The following is a 26674-nucleotide window of genomic DNA, read 5'->3' on the forward strand; positions in this document are numbered from 1 at the left end:
AAAAAAAAAAAAAAAAAAAAAAAAAAAAAAAAAAAAAAAAGAAAACAAGGTAAATATCCAAAAAATATTTCAGAGGAAAAAGTTTATTTTTTATTTTTATTTATTTTCTGGTTTTCCAGTTACATTACCAAGAAAAAAGTTTTTTTAAAAAAACCATCCCTACCGAACAAACGAATATCCTTTATCTGGAAAGACTCGAATTTCCATTATTTGTCCAAATGGTGAAAAAGTCTGACGCATTAGTTGTTCTGTTAGACAAAAAAACAAAAATCACACTAAGTTATATAAAAATCCTACAAATATTAAGCTTTGCACTTTAAAAATTAATGCCACCCAGGGAAGGCTCCCGTACCTGTTAGCCCAGAAGTAACACCTCCACAGTATACAGTACAGTTGCTTGGACTAGACTGATTTACAACCTCATCATATGATAGCTGTTTGGTATTTGCTGGTGAGAGAAAAGGTTTATGTCTTTAATTCATTAAATAAAATGTACAGAAAGAGAAAAGCAATATTCACTACACTACTGTAAAGGTAACATTAACCTTGATCAGAATGCTTATATTATACATATTATACTTCAGTTCAGGATTAAACCTCCCCCACGAATGTCTAAAAAATTACCCAGTATTTTCTACTTAATAGGAGACTTGACATTAGAAATAATATCATTTATAATTACAAAAATGAAAACTAAGTACATTTTTGAACAGTAGTCTTGATTTGCTTCTCATCTATTTCTGCAACAAGTCTCCGGGAACAGCTCTAACATTTAAAATCTAGTGTATTTTTCTCCAAAATTCCACATTTCCTTTTCTTCTCCAATACACCTACACTCATATGTACTCTTTGGAGCGGGAGGCTTTCGGGTTGCCCAGTTAGTTCTGATTTGTCTTCCACCAAGCCACTGGCCACCCATCTGTTGAATGGCGTTTTCAGCATCCTGTTCCGCACATTAGAAACAATAAAGAAGTCACTATTAGTTGATGTTAAACAACTTTTAGCAGTAGAGAAAACTTGGTGCTTTTCACAAATGTTTAAGTGAAAATGCTTTACAAAATACACAATATATGATAGCTTTCCTAAAATGCAGTGGTGTTTTTCATATTTTTAAATTATTTATTTTATTTACTTTTTGAGATGGAGTCTCACTCTCTCACCCAGGCTGATCTTGGCTCACTGCAACCTCTGCCAACTGTGTTCAAGTGATTCTCCTGCCTCAGCCTCCTGAGTAGCTGGGATTACAGGCATCCGCCACCATGCCTGGCTAATTTTTGTATTTGTAGTAGAGATGGGGTTTTGCCATATTGGCCAGGCTGGTCTTGAACTTCTTCTTCTTTTTTTTTTTTTAAAGTCTCGCTCTGTGGCCCAGGCTGGAGGGCAGTGGTACAATCTCGGCTCACTGCAAGCTTCGCCTCCCGGGTTCATGCCATTCTCCTGTCTCAGTCTCCCAAGTAGCTGGGACTACAGGTGCCCGCCACCATGCCCAGCTAATTTTTTGTATTTTTAGTAGAGATGGGGTTTCACCGTGTTAGCCAGGATGGTCTCAATCTCCTGACCTCGTGATCCTCCCACCTTGGCCTCCCAAAGTGCTGGGATTACAGGAGTGAGCCACTGTGCCCGGCCCTGGTCTCGAACTTCTGATCTCAAGTGATCCGTCCACCTCAGCTTCCCAAAGTGCTAGGATTACAGGCATAAGCCAGCGTGCTCAACCCAATGGTGCTTTTAAATTATTCTTCTCTTATTTGAATATTAAACTGTGGGAACGTTAATCATCTGAAAAGGTCCTGAGTCCAAAAGCCCTAATGAGGTAGATATCATAAAGTTCATGCAACTCAGACTATTATAGAAGAAAATCTTACTTTAAACAATCTAACAAGCTTGTTAACAATATTTGGTTTCTCATTCATCCAACAAATAAATATTGAACAGTTATGTTCCAGGCACACAATTAAGAGCTAGGGACACACTGGTAAACAAGCATATATGGTCTCTTACATTCTTTTGTGGGAACAAATAAAGCAATTACAAATTGTGGTAAGACCTATGACAGAAACAAAAGGCTGAGATACGAGAATATGGGCACAAGGATCTACTACAGACAGGATAAATAGGAAAGGTCTTTCTGAAATGACATTTAAATTGAGCCTGAGAGCAATAGGAGATAGCCAAGTCAAAACAATGGAGAAGAAAGCCCCAGTGGAGAGAAAGCTATTGCAAAGTGTGTTAAGGCTCGAGGAGTTTGGTATGCATCTGAAAGAAGCATGTGAAAGACTAGTTTCAGTGGAATCTAGTGAGCAAAACAGAATGTCAGAGAATGAAACTGAAAGATTTTAAGCAAGGAATCATCATGACCTATGTTTTAAGAAGGCCACTCTTAGTGCTAAGAGGAGAATGGCTTCGGGTAATGGGTAGTAAGGGGATAAATATACTTTATGAAACTTGTGCAATATTCTAGATTTTTAAAAAGTGTTGGTGGCCAGCAGCATTGCAGTAACAGTGAATGTAACCTAAACTCAGGGCCAAAATAATGGGGGCTGGAGGGGATGCCACAAGCAAAAGGAGAGAAATCGAAGATAACTCTTAGGTTCCTCTAGAGAAATTGGAAAGACAGCATTTATTGAAATGGGGAGAAAGACTAGTAAAGAAAAGGGGAACAGGTCTGAGGAAGAATCAAAAAGCTCCATTAAGAAAAAACTTTGAGATGCCTGTGAGACATATAAATGAAGACCATTTGTTAGTAAGTGTGGAACATAGAGAAGTAGACTGAAGACACAAAATTCATGCAGACTAGAGAAAGAGCCTAGGATAGAGCCCTTAAAAACAGCAAAACTTGAAAAATGGGTAAAGGAATAATCACTAGCTAAGGTGACTAGGGAGGAGTAGCCAGTGATGAAGGAAGAAGCCACAAACGTGTATGGTCAAGGAAGCCAAGAAAACAGAGGTTAAGAGGTGACCTTGAAAATACAGTAGCATTGGTAGAAAGTGAGAGTGAAACCAGCTTAGAGTAGACTAAAAAGTAAATGGGGTATAACTTTTGTGTGCACACATCAAAGGTAAGTTTAACCTACTACTGAAGGAACAGGCAAATTCAAGGCCTTTCTTGAGATACGAAAAGGAAACTCTTTAAAAAAAAAAAATTAAACAGGGTCTTATTCTGTCATCCAGGCATGATCATAGCTTATTGTAGCCTTGAACTCCTTGGGCTCAAGTGATACTCCCACCTTAGCCTCCTAGTAGCTAGGACTATAAGCATGCACCGACACAGCTGGCTTTTTTTTTTTACTATGGTAAGAACAGCCTTTACTGGTTGCAACAGGCAATGGGAGGGGATTCGGTATCCACATACTAGGTTACCAGGCATTTTTTTTTTTAAATTTAATGGAGACAGGGTATTGCTATGTTGCCCAGGCTGGTTGGTCTCTAACTCCTGGGATCAAGCAGTCCTCCTGCCTTGGCCTCCCAAAGTTCTGTTATTACAGGCATGAGCCACTGTGCCTGGCAGGAAATGTACATTCTTAAAAAGAAACAATTATCATACTAACCTGTCCGAACTCCATGAGATGCTTAACTAATGTTATGTGTTGAATTGTGTCCCTCAAAATGATATGAAGTCCTACACCCTGGTATCTGTGAAATGTGGCCTTATTTGGAAACAGGGTCTTTGCAGAAGTAATTAAGATGAGGTTATATTGGATTAAGGTGGGCCCCAAATCCAAGTCCTTATAAAAAGTAAAGATTAGACTGGGCACAGTGGCTCACAACTATAATCCCAGCACTTTGGGAGGCTGAGGCAGGTGGATCACTTGAGCCCAGGAGTTCAAGACCAGCCTGGACAACATGACGAAATCCTGTCTCTACAAAAAATAGAAAAATCAGCTGGGCATGGTGGTGCACACCTGCAGTCCCAGCTACTTAGGAGGTTGAGATGGGAAGATCACCTAAGCCTGGGAGGTTGAAGCTGCAGTGAGTTGTGATTGTGCCACCACACTCCAGCCTGGGTGACAGACAGAGTGAGGTCCTGTCTCAAAAGAAAAAAAAAAAAAAGATATGATATGGATACACAAGAGAAGATGGTCATGTGAAGATGAAGGCAGAGATTGGAGTTACACAGCTACAAGCCAATGAATGCCAAGGACTACCAGCAACCACCAGAAGCTTGGAAGAAGCAACAAAGGATTCTTCTACAGAGCCTTCAAGAGAGCATGGACATGCTGACACCTTAATTGTGAATTTCATGCCTCCAAAACATTGAGAAAATAAATTTTTGTTGCTCTAAGTCATCCAGTTTATGATACTTTGATACAGCTCCTCAGGAAAAAAATAAAACTACTCACTCAAAAAAGTGGAGAAAAAACATAGATGTATCTATGTTGATGGTTGTGAATGGGAGATAAAAGGGAACCATATGCAAACAACTCTTGAGAATTATAGCTGAGAAATGGGGATATAGGTAGGGAAGGGATGTGAAGATAAACAGTGGTTTTGATTAAGAGATCCTAGATGGCCAGGAACGGTGCCTCATGCCTATAACCCCACCACTTTGGGAGGCCGAGGTAGGGGGACTGGTGGAAGCCAGGAGTTCGAGGACAGCCTGGGCGACAAAGGGAGACTGTTACTACAAAAAAAATTTTTTTTTTTTTTTTTTTTGAGATGGAGTCTCGCTCTGTCGCCCGGGCTGGAGTGCTGTGGCATAATCTCGGCTCACTGCAACCTCTGCCTCTTGGGTTCAAGCGATTCTCCTGCCTCAGCCTCCTAAGCAGCTGGGATTACAGACACATGCCAACATGCCTGGCTAATTTTTCTGTTTTTAGTAGAGATAGGGTTTCACCATGTTGGTCAGGCTGGTCTTGAACTCCTGACCTCATGAGTTGCTCACCTCGGCCTCCCAAAGTGCTGGGATTACAGGTGTGAGCCATTGAGCCAGGCCTTTTTTTAAAAAAAAAAAATTAGCTGGGCATGGTGGTGTACACCTGTGTTCCCAGCTACTCCAGAGGCTGAGGCAGGAGGATGGCTTGCACCCAAGAGTTCAAAAATGCAGTGAGCTATGATCACACCACTGCACTCCAGCCTCAGTGACAGAGTGAGACTCTGTCCAAAAAAAAAAAAAAGAGAGAGAGAGATCCTAGGTGTTTTTTGGTTGACGAGAATGATCCAGTAGAGAAGGAATAGAGTGATGACACAGGATAGTAGTAACAACAAGAACAGCACATATTATGATTCCATTTATAGGAAACGTTGAGAACAGGGAAATCTAGAGACACAAAGTAGATTGACAATTGTTCAGGGCTGGCAGGAGGGGCATGAAAGGAAAAGGATAGTGACTGCTAATGAGTCATGTAGCTTCTTTTTGGGGTGGTAAAAATATTCTAAAATTTATTTTGGTGATAGTTGCACAATTCTGTGAATTACCTAGAAACCACTGAATTGTATATTTAAAAAAAAATAAAAAAATTTTTTTTGAGACAGTGGCGCAATCTCAGCTCACTGGATCCTCAACTTCCTGGGGTCAGGTGATCCCCCACCTATGCTTCTCAAGTAACTGGGACTACAGGTGTGCACCACCATGTCTGGCTCATTTTTTATAGAGAAGGGGTTTTGCCATTTTGCCTAGGCTGCTCTCAAACTCTTGGGCTCAAGTAATCTGCCTGCCTTAGTCTCCCAAAGTACTGGGATTACAAGTGTGAGCCACTGCACCCAACCACACTGTATACTTGAATTATATCTCAATAAAGCTGCTGTTTAAAAAAAAAAAAAAAAAAAAATTAAGCAGTGGCAGCATAAGCTCAAAGTCCTTGAAAAGGCAAGAGAGGTGGGGACACAATCATAAGTGATTTTGCCTTTGACAGGAAGGACCTTTCCTGTACTATAATAGGAGGAAGAATGGGAAGGTGGATGAATTTTATGTAAATTTGGTGGTTGAAAGATGAGAAACATGTTTGCCAAGACAGTACTCTGTACTCATCTAAAGTGTGTGACCATTAAATTAGGAGCAAAACCACTTGAACTCAGTTTTTTTCCAGCAACATTCAGTTATTTTGGGGTAGGCAGAGAAGCTAAGCTCAATCAGTATTGTGGTTTTCCTAGCACGTAGAACACAGGATGAGAGGCTGGGGGTAACTGCAATCAGGGCTGTAGCACTGCATAACACAGCCAAGCACATATCACAAATTTTACGTAAGTTGAAATTTATAGAAGATTTTATAGAAGATTATATTATTTACTCAAAGTTACATCTGTTTTAAAATGGTTGTCAGAATTTGTATACACCTCTGGCTAACTCCAGAGGTCATACACAGGTATCAATAGACATCCTTTGCTATTTGACTCTAGTTCATACAACATACACATTCAATAGTGATTTTTATATAGCAGAATCCTATAGTCCACAATCTTGAAAATGTGAAAAACGAGTTCCTAGCCCACCAAACCCCCAATTTATTTCCCTAAGTTGCACTAAAACATCCTAAAACCTATGAATCAATCCTCTAAGGAACTCAAATTAATCATGGCTATTAATCCATTATAGAAAGTATTTTTCTACCTTTCTAAAATATTATGCTATGATTAATAGTACAATTTTCAGAACCAAATAAATTCTCTTAATTTTTATTTTCTCATCCTACAGGGAAAAAAAAAAAACAATCTTTGGTAGATGGGACATGTACATGATTGACCTTGTATTGTTTTCACCTCTCAATATACTTTACTGTTTTCAACTGTTTTTTTTTTTTTTCTTGAGACAGGGTCTCACTTTATCACCCAGGCTGGAGTGCAGTGGCTTCATCATGACTCACTGCAGCTTTGACCTCCTGGGTTTAAGTGATCCTCCCGCCTCAGCCCCGCAAGTAGCTGGGACTACAGGCATGCGTCACCACGCCTGGCTAATTTTTTGTAGAGATGGGGTTTTGCCATGTTGTCCAGGTTGGTCTTGAACTCCTGACCTCAAATGATCCACCCACCTTGGCCTCCCAAAGTGCTGGGATTATAGGCGTGAGCCACTGGGCTTGGCTGAATTTTCGGAATTTCCGAAAAAAAAAAAAATAATAATAATAAATAAATTAAATAAAGTAAAGTAAAATAAAAATATATATATATTTTGTAGAGATAGGGTCTCACTATATTGCCAGGGTTTATCTCAAACTCCTCAGCCTCCCAAAGTGCTGAGGTTATAGGCATAAACCACTGTACCTGGGTAATATATAATTTTTTAAAAAGTTCCTACCCATCACAGTATTTTATTTTATTTACTTATTTTTTGAGACAGGGTCTCACTCTGTCACCCAGGCTGTGCTGTGGCATGATCTCAGCTCACTGCAACCTCTGCCTCCTGGGTTCAAGTGATCCTCCAGCCTCAGCTTCCTGAGTAGCTGGGACTACAGGCGCCCGCTACCACACCCGGATAATTTTTGTATTTTTAGTAGAGGCAGAGTTTCACCATATTGACCAGGCTGGTCTCAAAGTCCTGACCTCAGGTGATCCACCCACCTCTGTCTCCCAAAGTGCTGGGATTACAGGTGTGAGCCACCGCGCCTGGCCTCCTCACAGTATTTTATTAGCTACTTCTAAGCTACCATGGGAATATAAACTAGGGAGATAATGAATTAAATCCATAAATGAGATTTTCAACATCTACCTTTGGCTGATAATTTAAACAACTTTACTGTCTACATTCTGAAAACATCAGTACTCTGCATGCCAGTACTCAGGTGCCAATAAATGTTAAATAGACAAAACAAGAAGAAGATATCTTCTAGTGAGGGTAAATAAACAACAGATTAAAAAGATTAATAATTAAAACTGAGCGCTTCCATTCTTTACTCTTTAAGCATTGTCCATGCACTTCTGATTGAGCTCACCCATTTGTTGAAAAAGGAGACAAAGCCATATCCCTTAGACTTTCCTGTTGCCATGTCTTTTACCACTCGGGCATCTCTGAAATCAGAAACAATCAGAAGTTTAGGTTTGCAAACTGTCCTCTGGATATCAAATGAGAATTTCACACACATCTCATTCTCATGTTTCGCCTTCATTAAAGTGAACCTTTAATGCAAATTCACCTTTTATTCTACAAAATTTATCATGTATTAGGAAATGAGGCTTAATTTTATAGACATGCAAATCAATAACTTAAGTATATATGTTTATTTATATTGTACAGAAATTGCCTCTCTCTTCAAAACACTTTTTAAACTTTTAAATATTAAGCATGGTGAAAGCAGCTACTCACATGAACTACTTAACCACTTATAAAGTTCACAGGACATTAGATGAATGGCTTTCTTTAACCATGCAATTTATAACTTATTTGACACTATATTCTACCTAATCATTAAAAAAAAAAAAGAAAACTGGAAACCAAAAGAATGAAAAAGTTGTATATTCCCTAAACTAATTAAACTATTTCATTTTTTCAGATAAATTTATACCCCCCTTTTTGTCTAAATTTTGAGAACTTGACATTTTCAGAAATGTTAAATCATTGAAGAAAAATACTAGACACACACACGTTTTAAGCTAGACAAGAAAAGATTTTACACTGAATTTTAAAATAGCATTCATATAAAATTGATTGGAACTACAAGATATAAAAGCAAAATTTTAAAAAGTCAGAAAGTAAAAAAGCACGCCAACATTTATCCACTGTGAACCGTAGCTTGTAGTTAGCCAGGGCAATTCTGTCCATTCTTCAGAGACACTCTGCAAAATAACCAGAGCCCTATTATTTGAGATTGAGTAAAAACCCAGCCATGATAGCTAAAACTCCATACCTCAAAAAATTGGACTCAAATTGTGCTTCACAGGCAATCTGCTTTTAAGTTAGTCAGGTATGTCACAATGCTTGCTCTCTCAGGACACATGAACAAAACAGGCACTTTTATAACAAAAACCCAAGTCAGAAAGCCATGCAATGTAATTTTCTATTAAAGTATACATAAGCATATTTTAGATCAATCTGAGTGATTTATTAAGCGTTCAGGGTCAAAATGACAAAGACGTGGTGGTGAAAAGGGAAAACTAATGTAAGTCAATGCTCAATAAGTAAAAATACTTAATAAATTATCTGTATGGTACGCATGCATTTAATTTGGTAGCTGACTCTCTTCTACACTGTAATTTGTTAGTCTACCCTTAAACTCAAGGAACAGGAAGAGTCTATAGGCTGTATATAAGGGAAAGCACCATATTTTTTATACTAAATGCTTTTACAGACCACTGTTTATTACACATCTATAAATCAAGCACTGATATTTGCACTTTTTAGAGAATATCATGAGAACCCTTCAATATATAGTTATCAACTTATCTCCTTTAAAAACAAAAAATCAGGAAAATATGCTACTGACTGCCAAATGATTCCTTTAAATGTAGGAAACCTAACTCCTTATATAGCCTAAAACTCAAACATTATACATTATCTCAACTGAAAATCATGAAACTTAAAGGTCTTACCAAGAAAAAAAAAAGCATACACCAATAATCATGGGACCATAAGAAAATCTACAAACTAAAAATATGATACAGAAATATATTTAAGAGAAAAAATTATAACCCATGATTTGTAAATCATGAAATTGCTAAAATTTGAAGGTCACTTAAACTCACCAACTGTTAAGCTTTGCCTAATTCCAAACTAAAATTCCCATGTTTTCAAAAACACTACCTCAATCAAAATCAAAGCATTTAATAAAATAGCTACTTAATCTGTTCACAATGTCAGAAAAGTTTTTCTTGTTAAAGTTTCAGAAAATGTTAACCTTGAAAAATATTCAACTCATATTTATTTCTCTCTGAAAAGATTCTCTAGAGAAGCAGCAACAAAGATCTAGATCAGGCTTCTTTATCCTTTTATGGTCCTGTGACTACTCTGACAATAGGATAAAATTTACAAAGATTTTCCACACCAAAATGAAAACACCAAATTTTGCATAGAGATTTAGAGCCCTTGAGAGGCCAAAGGCTAAGGCTGTCTAAGTCCAGATATTCAAAAGCAAGCTAATTATTATTGAAACTCTAAGATATTATTAGGAGGGACAATCAAGAAATGAAAGCTGTACTTATTTTCCTCATCAGGTCTCACAAAGAAAAATTTCATCTGAAAGAAGTCCATTTACAAGCCCTAATTCTGTGACCACCTTTAAAGTTGGTAATCCCTTGGTCATATGCACTGTCATCCCCTAATCAACGAAGTGTAACACTTGAAATGAAAGCTCCCAAAATTAATCACCAATACTACCGGCATTTACTTTCCAGTCTCCTCATCTCATCTCTGCTGTTGGTCTATTCAAACCAAACCACAGCTAGCATTGCCTTTTTACTATTCTTCTAGGTGGAAAATAATAAAGCAACCAGAAATCCTGAAGAAGTTTTCTAAACTATTTACTCTAAAGTACTATAAACAACTTGTTATTCTTACTCTAATATGGCATGCTTTTCAAAATCTTAAAGTTCTTCTATGATGAATGCTATCTTAAGTAAGGTATTTATTCATAAGGGCCTAAAATGTATGATTAATAACAAGTGCAGGCAAGGCAGTGCTTCATTAAATATTATTAAGGCACTATTATTGTTAGCAGTTTTTTTAAAAGGGTATAAATATCTAGGAAATAATATTCAACAACTGCTTTTTAAGTTGAATTGTTAAGGTTTCTTTTTGTTAAAATATATTAACACAAAATGCATGGTATCATAGAAGTGCCCAACACATCTAAATTCCTAGTTACAGCACAATTTTACTAAAGACTGTCACCAAGCTAGTTTGATACCTATATAATAAACTATAAAATGTACAATGGCAAATTTGTCTCTTAAGAGCTATGCTAATTGAAAAAGGATTTTAAGATAATTGAAAACCAAAGGTTTATTCATCAATGGGAAAACAATCTTTGGCTGTTAACTTCTTGAATGATCTCTAAACAATGTAATACATTATATTCAAGTGATAAAATTAATGTTTTATCACTTTTATCAAAATTCACAATTATTTTCAAGTTATGTCTACATATAATTGTTTCTAATTAAAAGGATTTTATTTATCTTCTGTTACTTACGATATTCTTCCAAATGGTGCAAAAGCAGCTTTTATATCTTCAGTTGTAATTTCTGGACTGAGATCACCAACAAAGACATGGAAATGATCTTATAAGGGGAAGGAAGGGGAAGTGAAAAGAAAAATAGAACTTTAGAATTTAAAAAGTACTAAAATCTATCCAATAAAGTATTCTTAAAATGATTATGACTTATGATAAAGTATAAATAAAACACTATCCTATATCTATACAAATCCTATCAATTTTAAACAATGAATCAAGGTAACAATATAGGAAAAATTCTGAAACGACTGTGATACATCTAACTGTAAAGTGACATTTATATTTCTATTTACAGTCAATTATTATACTGGTCTAAGAAAATAAACTAATAATATACAAGTTTCAGTTCTGCAAAAAAATTTAATGACTTAGTTACCATTCTAATAATAATTATTTACTTTTATTCAGTTTACCACTATATTAAGGCTTTACAAATTAAAACAAAATAGTGGTACTGTGAATTATGTAGACTAGATTTGCCTCAGTTAACACAATTTACTGAAGCTAGCTACATGATATATACTTGGTTTAACCATATTTTGTGAAGAACAATCAAAGAAATACCTTGCATTGCAACAGTTTGATGTTAAAGTATTTGACAGTTTTCTCAAAAGCCAACAGTTTTGGTTGCCCAGACATTACACCATTCAGTTTATGTGAATCCATGTGCAAGTGAACTAAGACTGAAGGCAACAGAATGAAAACAGTAATCCCTTCACTTTATATCAGAACCATTAAAAAAGCATTGGAGAGAAATAACCATCCCATATCTGAAGTTTTTAAAAAAGACAATTATCAAAAAAAGAAACACTTTAAAAATGCAAAATTGTTGGACCAACACTTTAAAATGGACACATACATCAATTTGACAAAGCATATTTGGAAAGAAAAATTACCCATATTTGACAGGCCTTAAACAACATTTTGGAATGCTCTTTGGGAAACAAAATTTGAGGAGCAACTCAAGCATTTGGAAGATCTGGGTATGAAGCCCAGATGGCGACCTCAAGAAAGGAGGGTATATTTTGCCCCTTAGTTGGTGAAAGTAGTTCTAAGGCATCAGCTGCCACCAAAGGGATCAGAAAGCTTGAACTAGCACCAAAGTAGCAGACAAGCTATACTTGGTCAACACCGAGAAAGGAGAAAAATATTGCTAGAGAGACAAATAGAAATAATATCTCCTCCCACCCCCCCTCCCCCAAATATCAAACAAAAAAACCTCAGGTGGTTAGTGAATACCCTTTCAAGAGATTTCATTTTATGTTTAAGAAGATACAATTACCTTGTGAACGCTGTGTGCTGACAACGGTACTACCTGATGACAAAGATTAGATTTGTTCTTAAATTTATTAACACAAACACATTCAATCATATCTTAGGATAACGATCAAAACATTACTGCAAACATGTATGATGTTTATAGGCTTTACAATAAAACTACTGGGTATAATAAAAACAAATGCTCAAAGAGCATAAAATATACTTACTGCTTGTATCTTTCTTTTGACTGCTGGGGGTTGTTGCCCAATTCACTTTGACTTCCTAAAAAAAAATTTCTACATTTATACTTCACAAAAATAAAACCCAAAATCACATTTACATCTATAAAAAGATAGGAAGATATCTGTTTAAGATGAAACACTGAAGGAGATACCAGCTCTGGTCAAGTTTCAATATTTAATCTTCTGACCTATATTTAGGGAAATAATGTTGACAAATCCTAATCTTTATATGTCTGTTAACATTCAATTAACCTTTCTTACCTAAAGTACACACATTTTTTTCCCTTTCATTCTTTTCCATTAGCATCCAAGCTTGAGTTATTCAGCAAATATTTTGATATTTACCATGTACAAGCCACCATGGAAAATACTAATATAGGCTGCTGGCTCATGCCCGTAATCTCAGCACTTTGGGAGGCCAAGACAGGTGGATCACCTGAGGTAAGGAGTTCAAGACCAACCTGGTCATCATAGTGAAACCCTATCTCTACAAAAATACAAAAATTAGGGCCGGGCGCGGTGGCTCAAGCCTGTAATCCCAGCACTTTGGGAGGCCGAGACGGGCGGATCACGAGGTCAGGAGATCAAGACCATCCTGGCTAACACGGTGAAACCCCGTCTCTACTAAAAAATACAAAAAACTAGCCGGGCGAAGTGGCGGGCGCCTGTGGTCCCAGCTACTCGGGAGGCTGAGGCAGGAGAATGGCGTAAACCCGGGAGGCGGAGCTTGCAGTGAGCTGAGATCCGGCCACTGCACTCCAGCCCGGGCGACAGAGCCAGACTCCCTCTCAAAAAAAAAAAAAAAAAAAAATACAAAAATTAGCTGGGCGTGATAGTGGGTGCCTGTAATCCCAGCTATCCAGGAGGAGGCTAAAGCAGAAGAACTGCTTGAACCCAGGAGGCGGAGGTTGCAGTGAGCCAAGATTGTGCCACTGCACTCCAGCCTGGGTGACAGAGCAAGATTCTATCTCAAAAAAAAGCCAGGCACAGTAGCTTACGCCACCGTGAGGCCGAGACAGGCATATCATGCGGTCAGGCGATTAAGACCATCTTGGCCAACAAGATGAAACCCGTCTCTACTAAAAATACAAAAAATTAGCCAGGTGTGGTGGCAGGTGCCTGTAGTCCCAGCTATTCGGGAGGCCAAAGCAGAATGGCGTGAACCCAGGAGGCAGAGCTTGCAGTGAGCCAAAATGGTGCCACTGCACTCCAGCCTGGGCAACACAGTGAGACTCTGCCTCAAAAAAAAAAAAAAAAAGAAAATACTAACATAAACACAGGCCTCTGGCCTCTAAAAGCTTTATCTCACCTTTTTAATATTATATGTGAATAACTGACCTTTTGCTATAAAGTGTTTAATGTTTCAGCCAGGCGCGGTGGCTCACACCTATAATCCCAATACTTTGGGAGGCCAAAGCAGGCAGATCACCTGAGGTGAGCAGTTTGAGACCAGTCTGGCTAACATGGTGAAACCCCGCTTCTACTACAAATACAAAAAATTAGCCAGGTGTGTTGGTGCACGCCTGTAATCTCAACTACTAGGGAGGCTGAGGCAGGAGAATCACTTGAACCTGGGAGGCAGAGGTTGCAGTGAGCTGAGATTGTGCCACTGCACTCCAGATTGGGCAACAAGGGCAAACTTCCGTTTCAAAAAAAAAAAAAAAAAAAAAAGGTGTTTAATGTTTCCAAAAAGTAAACAAAATCATATGTAACTTAAATTTTGTCAGTGCAAGTCACCTTCTTTAATTACGACAGCTTACCTTACCCATTATCTTCCGTCCATTCATAGCAGCTAATGCTGCGGCTGCATGACGATGCTCATGAAACTCCACAAAACAATAGGGATCATTTCCAGCTGTCTGTGGGAGAAGAAACACAAAAGCCAATTTTAAGCTTTATTCACCCATTACCTTAAAATTATGTAAAAAAAAAAAAAAATCTTAAACCAAGTTTTATACATCTAAGTTATCAGGCCATGGAGAATGAATGGTCCATTCCGCAAGTACACTTTAGATTTAAAAAAGTAGGCCAGGTGAGGTGGCTCACGCCTATAATCCTAGCACTTTGGGAGGCCAAGGCAGGCAGATCATGAGGTCAGCACTTTGAGACCACCCTGGCCAACATGGTGAAACCCCATCTCTATCAAAAAAAAAATACAAAAATTAGCCAGGCGTGGTGGCAGGCTTCTGTAATCCCACCTACTTGGGAGGCTGAGGCAGGAGAATTGCTTGAACCCAGGAGGTGGAGGTTGCAGTGAGCGGAGACCATGCCATTGCACTCCAGCCTGGGCAACAGTGCAAGACTCCATCTCAAAAAAACAAAACAAAACAAACAGTAAACAGCTAGGCCTGGTGGAGAGCTCCTGTAGTCACAGCTACTTTAGGAGGCTGAGGTGGGAGGAATGCTTGAGCCCAGGAGTTTGAATCCAGCCTGGGCAACACAGCAAGATCCTGTCTCTAAAATAATTAAAAAGTAAAAAAAAAAAAAAAAAGCAAACACTTAAAATCACACTGCTTTTATATGTAGCTATTTTCTTCAACAAGTTATACTATAGTACTATAATTTAGTATTAATGACTAGGTATCCTAACTGGATATATAGCTATAAATACCCCGTCATCATAAAACCATTTGTTCAAGCTACACAGATTAAGTTTGACTGAACTCCTAGGTTCTGAAGTCTCACTTCGGCTTTTTATGATTTTCTATCGCCTCCCTGTTACATTTTACTTTTTACTGCTACAAATGCACATAGCTCCTTGCTGCTACTAGCTTGCTGAGTAGCAGAAAATCTTAGCCAACCTTCTTAAACCTGTTTTAAAATACAGGTAAATAGGCTCTGAAAACTGAAGAGATTCTCTGGATAAATAAAATTTTAGAATAGGTTTTAGAACGTGAACTTTCTGACATCAATTTTTTCCTTGTTCAGAAGTCTTTAAAAAATTATCTTCCTGGCCAGGCGTGATGGCTGACACCTGTAATCCCAGCACTTTGGGAGGCCAAGGTGGGTGGATCACCTGAGGTCCAGGAGTTCAAGACCTGCGTGACCAACATGGAGAAACCCTGTCTCTACTAAAAATACAAAATTAGCCGGGCGTAGTGGTGCATGCCTGTAATCCCAGCTACTCGGGAGGCTGAGGCAGGAGAATCGCTTGAACCCAGGAGGTGGAGGCTGCAGTGAGCCAAGATGGCGCCACTGCACTATAGCCTGGGCAACAAGAGTGAAACTCCGTCTAAAAAAAAAAACAACTTCCCTTTGTCAGGCACAGTAGCTCATGCCTGTAATCTCAGCACTTTGGGAGGATGAGGCAGGCGGATCACCTGAGGTCAGGAGTTCAAGACCAGCCTGGCCAAAATGGTGAACCCTCATCTCTACTAAAAATACAAAAATTAGCTGGGTGTGGTGGCGTGCACTTGTAATCCCAGCTACTCAGGAGGCTAAGGCAGGAGATTCACTTGAACCCAGGAGGTGGACGTTGCAGTGAGCTGAGATTGTGCCACTGGATTCCAGTCTGGGCACACAGCGAGATTTCATCTCAAAAAGAAAGAAAAAAAGTATCTTCCCTTTTCTGCTGGTGTTCCAGGTAGGTGAGGCTATGTGATAAGTAGAACCTGGATGTTTAATTATAAATTAAAGTAGCAGAAAAAAATTCCAATTTTTAAATCTATAGTGCAAAATACCAAATGACATTATAGGCCATTTTAAAATTCTTTCCATAACCTCCTAAACAGATTTGTTAAAATAAAAAACTAATTCAAAAGACTAGAAAGCTACCAAAATAGAGGAATATACAATTTTATTTCAAGTACAATTAATACTTTTCACTTAATTTTTTTTTTTAGAGATGTGGTCTCAGGTGTGAGCCACTGCACCCGGCTAAATAATTACTTTTAAAAATACCAAGTAAAGGCCGGGCGCGGTGGCTCAAGCCTGTAATCCCAGCACTTTGGGAGGCCGAGACGGGCGGATCACGAGGTCAGGAGATCGAGACCATCCTGGCTAACACGGTGAAACCCCCTCTCTACTAAAAAAAAAAAAATACAAAAAAAAAAAACTAGCCGGGCGAGGTGGCGGGCGCCTGTAGTCCCAGCTACTCGGGAGGCTGAGGCAGGAGAATGGCGTAAACCCGGGAGGTGGAGCTTGCAGTGAGCTGAGATCCGGCCACTGCACTCCAGCCTGGGTGACAAAGAGAGACTCCGTCTCAAAAAAAAAAATAAATAAATAAAATAAAATAAAATAAAATAAAATAAAAATAAAAATACCAAGTAAAAAAAAGTTTAGCTGGAATACAACAGGAAAGAAGGTAACAGATACACATATACATTGTCTTTTCTGGAGAAAAGAAAACTGAAAGTTTATAGCAGGCTGGGTGCAGTGGCTATTACCAAGACCCTGTCTTTCAAGACAAACAAACAAACAAACAAAAAACCCAAAAGTTTACAGAAAGGAGAGACCATGGGACAAAAGGATTTCTCTTTAACATTGCCTTTCCCATTAAAAAATTTAGGCCGGGTGCGGTGGCTCATGCCTGTAATCCCAGCACTTTGGGAGGCCAAGACAGGTGGATCACCTGAGGTCGGGAGTTTGAGACCAGCCTGACCAACATGGAGAAACCCCATCTCTACTAAAAATACAAAATTAGCCAGGTGTGGCGGCACATGCCTGTAATCCGAGCTACTTGGGAGGCTGAGACAGAAGAATTGCTTGAACCTGGGAGGTGGAGGTTGTAGTGAGCCAAGATCATGCCATTGCACTCCAGCCTGGGCAACAAGAGCAAAACTCCGTCTCAAAAAAAAAAAAAAAAAAAAAAAAAAAAGTATTTTTCCTCCCCAGGAGACAAAGACTCCAGGGAAATAGGGTAACTGTTCCCTAAATGTCTTTTTATACATATTATGAATCAGGGTTAACACCAATTGGATGAATGAGTTCAATGTGTGTGTTTTTTTAATACATTAAGGTCTCATAAATAAGAATTGCCTAAATACAAGAAAAACTTGAATCATGACCTTTAAAAATAAAGTTAAAAATACTTTCACTGTATCAAATGCCTATTATTTTTAAACCTGTTTCCCAATTTAATTGTAAGAGCTGAATTTATTGCCAACCAATTGACACCACATATAAATATTTCTGATGCCTCAATGCACCTGAAAGAGCCCACATTTTTACAGTTCCCATCTGATCTACAAATAACTAGTTCTATTCTCATCTTCCATTATTTAGTAAAACAAATTAAATTCAGCTGTCAAAACAAGTTCATTACAAATTCACTAAAATCCAAATCCCTATTAATTTAGAATATAGTAAACTAAGACTATATTTAGACTACAGTAAACTAAGAATTTATACTATATTTAGACTATGGTAAATTAAGAATTCCTTCCAAGCAATTGCTTTAAGTAACATCTTAAAAAAAAAAAAAAAAAAGAATAAAGTTAACTAAGTAAAATACCCTTACATCCATAATCATTTTGCAGTTTTTACAAGGTCCAATCTGGCTAAAGAGTTGCAGAATTAGAGCTTCTGTCACATCTCTGGAAAGGTTACCGACGTATCTGAAACACAAAGAAAAACAATTGACCTTTTTTTTTTGAGATGGAGTTTCGCTCTTGTTGCCCAGGACAGAGTGCAGTGGCGCGATCTCAGCTCACCGCAACCTCCACCTCCAGGGTTCAAGTGATTCTCCTGCCTCAGCCTCCCCGAGTAGCTGGGATTACAGGCATGCGCGACCACACTCAGCTAATTTTATATTTTTAGTAAAGACAGGGTTTCTCCATGTTGGTCAGGCTGGTCTCCAACTCCTGACCTCAGGTGATCCACCCACTTCAGCCTCCCAAAGTGCTGGGATTACAGGTGTGAGCCACCGCACTTGGCCTTTTTTTTTTTTTTTTTTTTTTTAAGAGAAATGGTCTGGCTATATTGCTCAGGCTGCTCTCAAACTCCTGGCCTCAAGCAAACCTCCTGCCTCGGCCTCCTGAGTAATGGACTACAGGAACCACCACATCCAGCTCAATTTACCTCAATTTATCTATTTTTTTTGAGACAAGGTCTTGCTGGGTTGCCCAGACTGGAGTGTAGCAGAGCAATCTCGGCTCACTACAACTTCCACCTCCTGGGCTCAAGGGATTCTCCCACCTCAGCCACCCAAGTAGCTGGGACCACAGGCGTGTGCCATCATATCTGGCTAATTTTTTTATATTTTCTGTAAAGAAGGGGTTTCACCATGTTGCTGAGCTGGTCTCAAACTCCTGGGTTCGAGTGATCTGCCTGCCTCGGCCTCCCAAAGTGTAATCTTAAAGATTACAGGCATAAGGCATTGTACCCAGCCCTCGATTTACCATTTTAAATTTGCTTATTCTCCACCAGTTTCTAAAGCTGTTTATTAAAAATTAAACTTGAGAAATAGGCAGATCTTTGCCTTATACTATCATATTTGGGAGTGACTTTTAAAAGTTTGCCAACACTTAAAAATCTCTTTGAGGCCGGGCGCAGTGGCTCAAGCCTGTAATCCCAGCACTTTGGGAGGCCGAGGCGGGCGGATCACAAGGTCAGGAGATCGAGACCATGGTGAAACCCCGTCTCTACTAAAAATAGAAAAAAATGAGCCGGGCGCAGTGGCGGGCGCCTGTAGTCCCAGCTACTCGGGAGGCTGAGGCAGGAGAATGGCGTGAACCCGGGAGGCGGAGCTTGCAGTGAGCCGAGATTGCGCCACTGCACTCCAGCCTGGGCGACAGAGCAAGACTCCGTCTCAAAAAAAAAAAAAAAAATAGGGCCGGGCGCGGTGGCTCAAGCCTGTAATCCCAGCACTTTGGGAGGCCGAGGCGGGCGGATCACGAGGTCAGAAGATCGAGACCATCCTGGCTAACATGGTGAAACCCCGTCTCTACTAAAAATACAAAAAACTAGCCGGGCGTGGTGGCGGGCGCCTGTAGTCCCAGCTACTCGGAGGCTGAGGCAGGAGAATGGCCTGAACCTGGGAGGCGGAGCTTGNACACTCAGCTAATTTTGTATCTTTAGTAGAGATGGGGTTTTTCCATGTTGGTCAGGCTGGTCTCAAACTCCTGACTTCAAGTGATCTACAGCCTTGGCTTCCAAAGTGCTGGGATTACAGGCATGAGCCACCATGCCCAGCCTGCATTTCTTTTTAAAAGTAATTTTTTAAATGTTTATTTACAACAATAAGCACAATCAACTCGTCTAAGTGCTTTAAACATCTAATTTAGAGCCGGGCGCGGTGGCTCAAGCCTGTAATCCCAGCACTTTGGGAGGCCGAGGCGGGCGGATCACGAGGTCAGGAGATCGAGACCATCCTGGCTAACATGGTGAAACCCCGTCTCTACTAAAAATACAAAAAACTAGCCGGGCGTGGTGGCGGGCGCCTGTAGTCCCAGCTACTCGGAGGCTGAGGCAGGAGAATGGCCTGAACCTGGGAGGCGGAGCTTGCAGTGAGCCGAGATCGCGCCACTGCACTCCAGCCTGGGTGACACAGCGCGAGACTCCGTCTCAAAAAAAAAAAAAACCTCTTTGAAAACAGAGGGCCGGGCGCGGTGGCTCAAGCCTGTAATCCCAGCACTTTGGGAGGCCGAGATGGGCGGATCACGAGGTCAGGAGATCGAGACCATCCTGGCTAACACGGTGAAACCCCGTCTCTACTAAGAAATACAAAAAATAGCCGGGCGAGGTGGCGGGCGCCTGTAGTCCCAGCTACTCGGGAGGCTGAGGCCGGAGAATGGCGTGAACCCGGGAGGCGGAGCTTGCAGTGAGCTGAGATCCGGCCACTGCACTCCAGCCTGGGCTACAGAGTGAGACTCCGTCTCAAAAAAAAAAAAAAAAAAAAGAAAACAGAGGTTAAGTATGTTATTTGAAAATATATTAGCTGGGTGTGGTGGCTCATGCCTGTAATCCCAGCACTTTGGGAAGCCAAGGTGGGAGAATCACCTGAGGCCAGGAATTGAGACCAGCCTGGTAAATATGATGAAACCCTGTCTCTATGAAAAACACAAAAATTAGCCAGGCGTGGTGGTGCACGTCTGTAAACTCAGCTCCTTGGGAGGCTGAGGCAGGAGAATCACTTGAACCCAGGAGGCGGAGGCTGGGTGAGCAGAGGTTGCACCACTGTACACCAGCCTGGGCAACAGAGTGAGACTATGTTTCAAAAAAAAAAGAAAAGAAATATGTTACACCTTGCTAGTGAAGGGGAAGCTAGTATGTGCATGTCTGTTTTAGTCATGGTTTTGCAAATTAAACCTATTGCTTGTTTCTAAGTTTCCAGGCTTACCTTAGGAAGATAAACTTTAAAAACACTCAAATGAATCATCATTAGTTATATAAAATATCTTTTTTTTTTTTTTTTTTTGAGATGGAGTCTCACTCTGTGGCCCAGGCTGGAGTGCAGTGGCCGGATCTCAGCTCACTGCAAGCTCCGCCTCCCGGGTTCACGCCATTCTCCTGCCTCAGCCTCCCGAGTAGCTGGGACTACAGGCGCCCGCCGCCTCGCCCGGCTAGTTTTTTGTATTTTTTAGTAGAGACGGGGTTTCACCGTGTTAGCCAGGATGGTCTCGATCTCCTGACCTCGTGATCCGCCCGTCTTGGCCTCCCAAAGTGCTGGGATTACAGGCTTGAGCCACCGCGCCCGGCCATATAAAATATCTTATACAATAATGGCTGGGCGCAGTGGCTCACGCCTGTAATCCCAGCACTTTGGGAGGCTGACGCAGGTGGATCACTTGAGGCCAGGAGTTTGAGACCAGCCTGGCCAACATGGTGAAACCCCTTCTCTACTAAAAACACAAAAATTAGCTAGGCATGGTGGTGCCCGCCTGTAATCCCAGCTACTTGGGGGTGGCTGAGGCATGAGAATTGCTGGAACCCAGGAGGGGGAGGTTCAACAAGCCTGGATCATGCCACTGCACTCCAGCCTGGGTAACGAAGCAAGACTGTCTTAAAAAAGAAAAAAGAAGGCTGGCTACGGTGGCTCACGCCTGTAATCCCAGCACTGTGGGAGGCTGAGGTGGGCAGATCACGAGGTCAGGAGATCGAGACCATCCTGGCTAACATGGTGAAACCCCATCTCTGTAAAAATACAAAAAATTAGCTGGGAGTGGTGGTGGGCGCCTGTAGTCCCACCTATTTGGGAGGCTGAGGCAGGAGAGTGGTATGAACCCAGGAGGCAGAGCTTGCAGTGAGCCAAGATGGTGCCACTGCCCTCCAGCCTGGGCAACAGAGCGAGATATCGTCTCAAAAAAAAAAAAAAAAAAGAAAAAAAATTTATACAATCAAACCTAAGAAGCACTGCAATTATTTCTACTTCTATGGTATTAATATTACTAAGAACACTGACGTTCTCCCATTTTTTTTTTTTTTTGAACAAAATCTCGCTCTGTTGCCCAGGCTGGAGGGCAGTGGCGTGATCTCTGATCACTACAACCTCCACCTCCCAGGTTCAAGTGATTCTCCTGCCTCAGCCACCCAAGTAGTTGGGACTACAGGCACCTGCCACCACGCCCAGCTAATTTTTTTATATTTTTGGTAGAGATGGGGTTTCACCATATTGGTCAGGCTGGGCTGGCACCCCCAATTTTTAAATTAACATTATTTCCCTTATTTGTTCAATTTAGGTAGACTTTGGTTATGCAATGAACACATTTTTAAAAAGTTATAGGTAAATTATCAGTTGTTTTGAATGCTCACAGTGGGATGAGAAACCTTCCATTTAACATTACTGATCAGTAGAAGAGGGGTGAAAGGGAGTAGAAAGATCACAGATTATGAGTTGGTAATCAATAAAAATATAAATAGTGCATTACAAGGCCAAAGACTGTGATGATCTTCATTTAAAGGGCTTAGGCTAGGGGTAGTGGCTCACACCTGTAATCCCAGCACTTTTGGAGGCTAAGGTGGGAAGATCACTTTAGTCCAGGAGTTCAAGATCAGCCCAGTCAATACAGTGACACCCCCGTCTCTACAAAAAATAAAAATAACGATAAAAAATTAGCCAGACATGGTGGCACTATGTCCCATGGCATGGTCCCAGCTACTTCAGACACTGAGGTGGGAAGATCACTTGAACCCAGGAGTTAAGAGGCTGCAATGAGCTATGATTATGCCACTGCACCAGGTGACAGAGCAAGACTCTATCTCTAAAAATAAAATAAAGGGTTTTTTTTTTTTTTGAGATGGAGTCTCGCTCTGTCACCCACGCTGGAGTGCGGTGGCACGATCTCAGCTCACTGCAAGCTCCGCCTTGTAGGTTCACACCATTCTCCTGCCTCAGCCTCCTGAGTAGCTGGGACTATAGGCACCCGCCACCATGCCCAGCTAATTTTTTGTATTTTTAGTAGAGATGGGGTTTCACCATGTTAGCCAGTAAGGTCTTGATCTCCTGACCTCGTGATCCGCCTGCCTCGGCCTCCCAAAGTGTTGAGATTACAGGCGTGAGCCACCGTGCCCGGCCAATAAAGGGTTTATAAATAAGTTTTTAAAATGAGATTTTGAGATGAGTTTACCTCTAGTCATGTTACAGAGTTAGAGGTTTGCCAGTTCTGGAATCAGAGAATGCAGTCTCCCCAAAACGTTAGTTTCTCATTTGTCTCTCAGGTACCCTTCAGAAAATTTGATACAAGGTACGGACTTTCTCCTCAGAAAAATAAATATTCATACATGCTCAAAAAGTGCAGATTCAGTTTCTTCTTTCCATCTACCATTCAACAAACACATATTGAGTACTTAACATGAAGCCTTCGGAAAAGGTTAAGATGGCAAAGGAAGAAATGCTGAGTCAATAACAAATGACATTTAAAGATCAGGTAAAATAATGGTACTCAAAAGAGAAAGTAACAGCAACATTTACCCAACAGCAATTTACCAGTATTGGGAATTATTACTGCACCAAGTCTCTATTCTGAAAAAGAGACAGAATTAAGCATTTATCCTATTAAGTAGGAACTCCTAAATAGTGTAATCTAATAGCTCTAGTTTAGAAAAGTTCTCCTCTACAAAAGAATGCTAGTTAATAAATGTAGAAAGATAGTATTAAATTAACAATGTGTAAACCCTAGTGAAACAACTGATTCAGGGAAGGATCTTTAATCTATGCTTAAATTACTACATGAATGGTTGGTGTGGAAATAGTCACAAGGTGTCAGAGTTATCACATAGATTACTTAATTCATTGCAAAGGGAAAACCTTACCTCAAAAATGAGAGCTTTGGCTGTTACCACTATAACCCAGTGATAAAATTTTCAATTATTTTATAGATGGGCAACAACCAATGAGACACTGCATATATATAATACGAATTACACAGTATCACCTATAAAATATTTACATAAAAAAGTCTAACCTAAATCTAACCAAGCTGAAAATTAGATTTAAGTTTATAGGATATCGGGCATATAAAACAATTCCACAAATCCAGATGTGGGACATTTTATAAGACAACTCAGTCTCTTCAAAAAATTATTGTCCTAAAACAAACACAACAGATGACTGTTCTTGAATAAAAGGGAGCGGTGGCACAAGACCGCAGTCCCAGCTACTTGAGAGGCTGAGGTGGGTGGATCCCTTGAACCCAGAAGTTTGAATCCAGCCTGAGCAACATAGCAAGACCTCATTTCTAAGATACAAATAAGTAAAAGAAACAGAAAGTTGGGCACAGTGGTTCAAGCCTGAAATCCTAGCACTTTGGGAGGCTGAGATAGGCGGTTCACTTGAGACCAGGAGTTAGAGACCAGCCTGGCCAACATGGTGAAACCTCATCTCTACTAAAAATACAAAAATTAGCCAGGTATGGTGGTGCACGCCTGTAATCCCAGCTCCCTGGGAGCGGGAGGCACAAGAATCACTTTAACTCAGGAGGTGGACATTGCAGTGAGCTGAGATTGCACTACAGTACTCTAGCCAGGGTGACAGAGCAAGACACTGCCCTCCCCCCGTCCCCCCACCAAAAAAAAAAAAAAGGACATAAAAAACACTGATAACCAAATACAATGAATAATGTTTAAATGGATCCTGGATAAGGGAAAAATAGTTTTTTCTTACAGAATTAATTAATAAATGTAGAAAGAATGAGTGAAATAGAAAATCACCATTAACATACCATAGTAATAATTTCTATAGGAAGATCCACCCATGGAAGCTCACACTAGTTGATGAAACCTTAAAAGGGGAAACAGGGTATCTGCATAGCCTCAAAGTACCACCTCTAAAATATTTATTAAATACTGGTTTTGGCCCAGGTGCAGTGGCTCACGCCTGCTATAATTCCAGCACTTTGGGAAGCCGAGGCAGATCACAGGTCAGGAGATCAAGACCATCCTGGCCAACAGTGAAACACCGTCTCTACTAAAAAATACAAAAAATTAGCCGGGCATGGTGGCGCGTGCCTGTAGTTTCAGCTACTAGGGAGGCCAAGGCAGGAGAGTCGCTTGAACCCGGGAGGCAGAGGTTGCAGTGCCAAGATCATGCCACCGCACTTCAGCCTGGCACCAGAGCGAGACTCTGTCTCAAAAAAAAAAAAAAAAAAAAAAAAAAAAAAAAAAAAAAAAAGGGTTTTGACCAACGAACTAATGGTTTTAAATGACTATGAATTCTTTGGATACACCTCCCTCCAGGAAGTGTAACTTAATCTTCCTCTTCTGAGTGTGTGAGCTAGCCTTGGTGACTTACTTCTAACCAACAGAGTAAGTTAAGAAAAAATAAGTCATGGTGATTTTGGAGAAAAGGAGAAACAGTACCCTTCCAAAGTGTCGGCGGGGTGCAGTGGCTCACACCTGTAATCCCAGTGCTTTGGAAGGCCGAGGTGAGAGATTCACTTGAGGCCAGTAGTTTGAGACCAGCCAGGGCAACATAGTGATATGCCCCGTCTCTACAAAAAATAAGAAAAAATTAGCTGGGTGTGGTGGTGTGCACCTGTAGTTCCAGCTACTTGGGAAGCTGAAGTGAACAATGATTGTGCCACTGCACTCCAGCCTGGGCAACAGAGTGAGACCTTATCTCTAAAAAAAGAAAAAAAGTGTTAAGATCAAGAAAGACATCTCACAGAACCAAGGAGAATAAAGAGACGACGATGAAATGCAATGTGGTATTTTCCTGAGTTGGATCCTAGAATATAAAAAAGATATCAGTGGAAAAATTGGAATAAAGCCTATAGTGTTAATTTCTTAATTTTGATAATTATACCATGGTTATATAAGATGGTAACATTAAGGGATGCTAGATGAAGGTTATCATGCCATTCTTCTGCAAAACCCTTCCCCGCAAAAAAAACAAAAGTCTGATCTCTGCATCTCTTCTGTGTCCACTCTCACCTGACTCTTGTGCCTGTAAGAAATTTTCAGGATTAGCCGGGAGTGATGGCTCATGCCTGTAATCCCAGCACTTTGGGAGGCTGAGGTGGACGGATCACTTGAGTTCAGGAGTTCGAGATCAGCCTGGCCAACATGTTGAAACTCATCTCTACTAAAAACACAAAAAATTAGCCAGGTGTGGTGGTGGGTGCCTGTAATCCCAACTACTCAGGAGGCTGAGGCAGGAGAATTACCTGAACCCAGGAGGTGGAGGTTGCAGTGAGCCAAGATCTCGTCACTGCAGTCCAGCCTGGGGGACAGAGACTCCATCTCAAAAAAAAAAAAAAAAAAAAAAAAAAAAGGCAGAATTTGATAAGGTCTCTGTGAAAATTTGAGTAAAAAGTATGAATAGTTTTTTACCTAATAATAAATCCCATAAGAGGTTTTCATTTTTATTCTTAGTTGGTATCTACCATCCAGAACAGAGGTCCCCAACTCCCCTCAGGCCACGGACCATTATGTGTCAATGGCCTGTTAGGAACTGGGCCACACAGCAGGAGGTGAGCAGCGGGGGGAGGGAGCATTACTGCTTGAGCTCTGCCTCCTGTCAGATTAGCAGCATTTGTGAACTGGGCATGCAAGGGATCTAGGTTGTGTGTTCCTTATGAGAATTTATCTAATGCCTGATGTTCTGAGGTGGAACAGTTTCACCCTGAAACCATTCCGCCCATGGAAAAATTGTCTTCCACAAAACTGGTCTCGGTGCCAAAAAGGCTGGGGACTGCTAGTTAG

At 40.4% G+C, this 26674-nt stretch overlaps 1 protein-coding gene across 4 annotated transcripts in view; it reads right to left on the reverse strand.

The window, feature by feature from the left end:
* The window catches only part of TIA1 (TIA1 cytotoxic granule associated RNA binding protein), a 39893-nt gene that overhangs the window by 6869 nt on the left and 6350 nt on the right, over positions 1–26674 (reverse strand). The window contains exons 2-10 of one of the 4 annotated variants that reach the window (XM_025355003.1): positions 18054–18150; positions 14356–14454; positions 12581–12635; positions 12376–12408; positions 11052–11139; positions 7860–7935; positions 835–943; positions 353–448; positions 164–248 (exon numbers count right to left, since the gene is read on the reverse strand). In XM_025355003.1, coding sequence (XP_025210788.1) covers positions 164–248; positions 353–448; positions 835–943; positions 7860–7935; positions 11052–11139; positions 12376–12408; positions 12581–12635; positions 14356–14454; positions 18054–18150 — 738 coding nt within the window. Of the gene's footprint in view, positions 1–163; positions 249–352; positions 449–834; positions 944–7764; positions 7936–8634; positions 8701–11051; positions 11140–11657; positions 11777–12375; positions 12409–12580; positions 12636–14355; positions 14455–18047; positions 18151–26674 lie in introns of those variants that run through there. The other 3 variants (XM_025355005.1, XM_025355004.1, XM_025355006.1) reach the window with 3 other exon arrangements.

Source organism: Theropithecus gelada, chromosome 13 (assembly GCF_003255815.1).
Source record: "Theropithecus gelada isolate Dixy chromosome 13, Tgel_1.0, whole genome shotgun sequence".
NCBI lineage: Eukaryota > Metazoa > Chordata > Mammalia > Primates > Cercopithecidae > Theropithecus > Theropithecus gelada.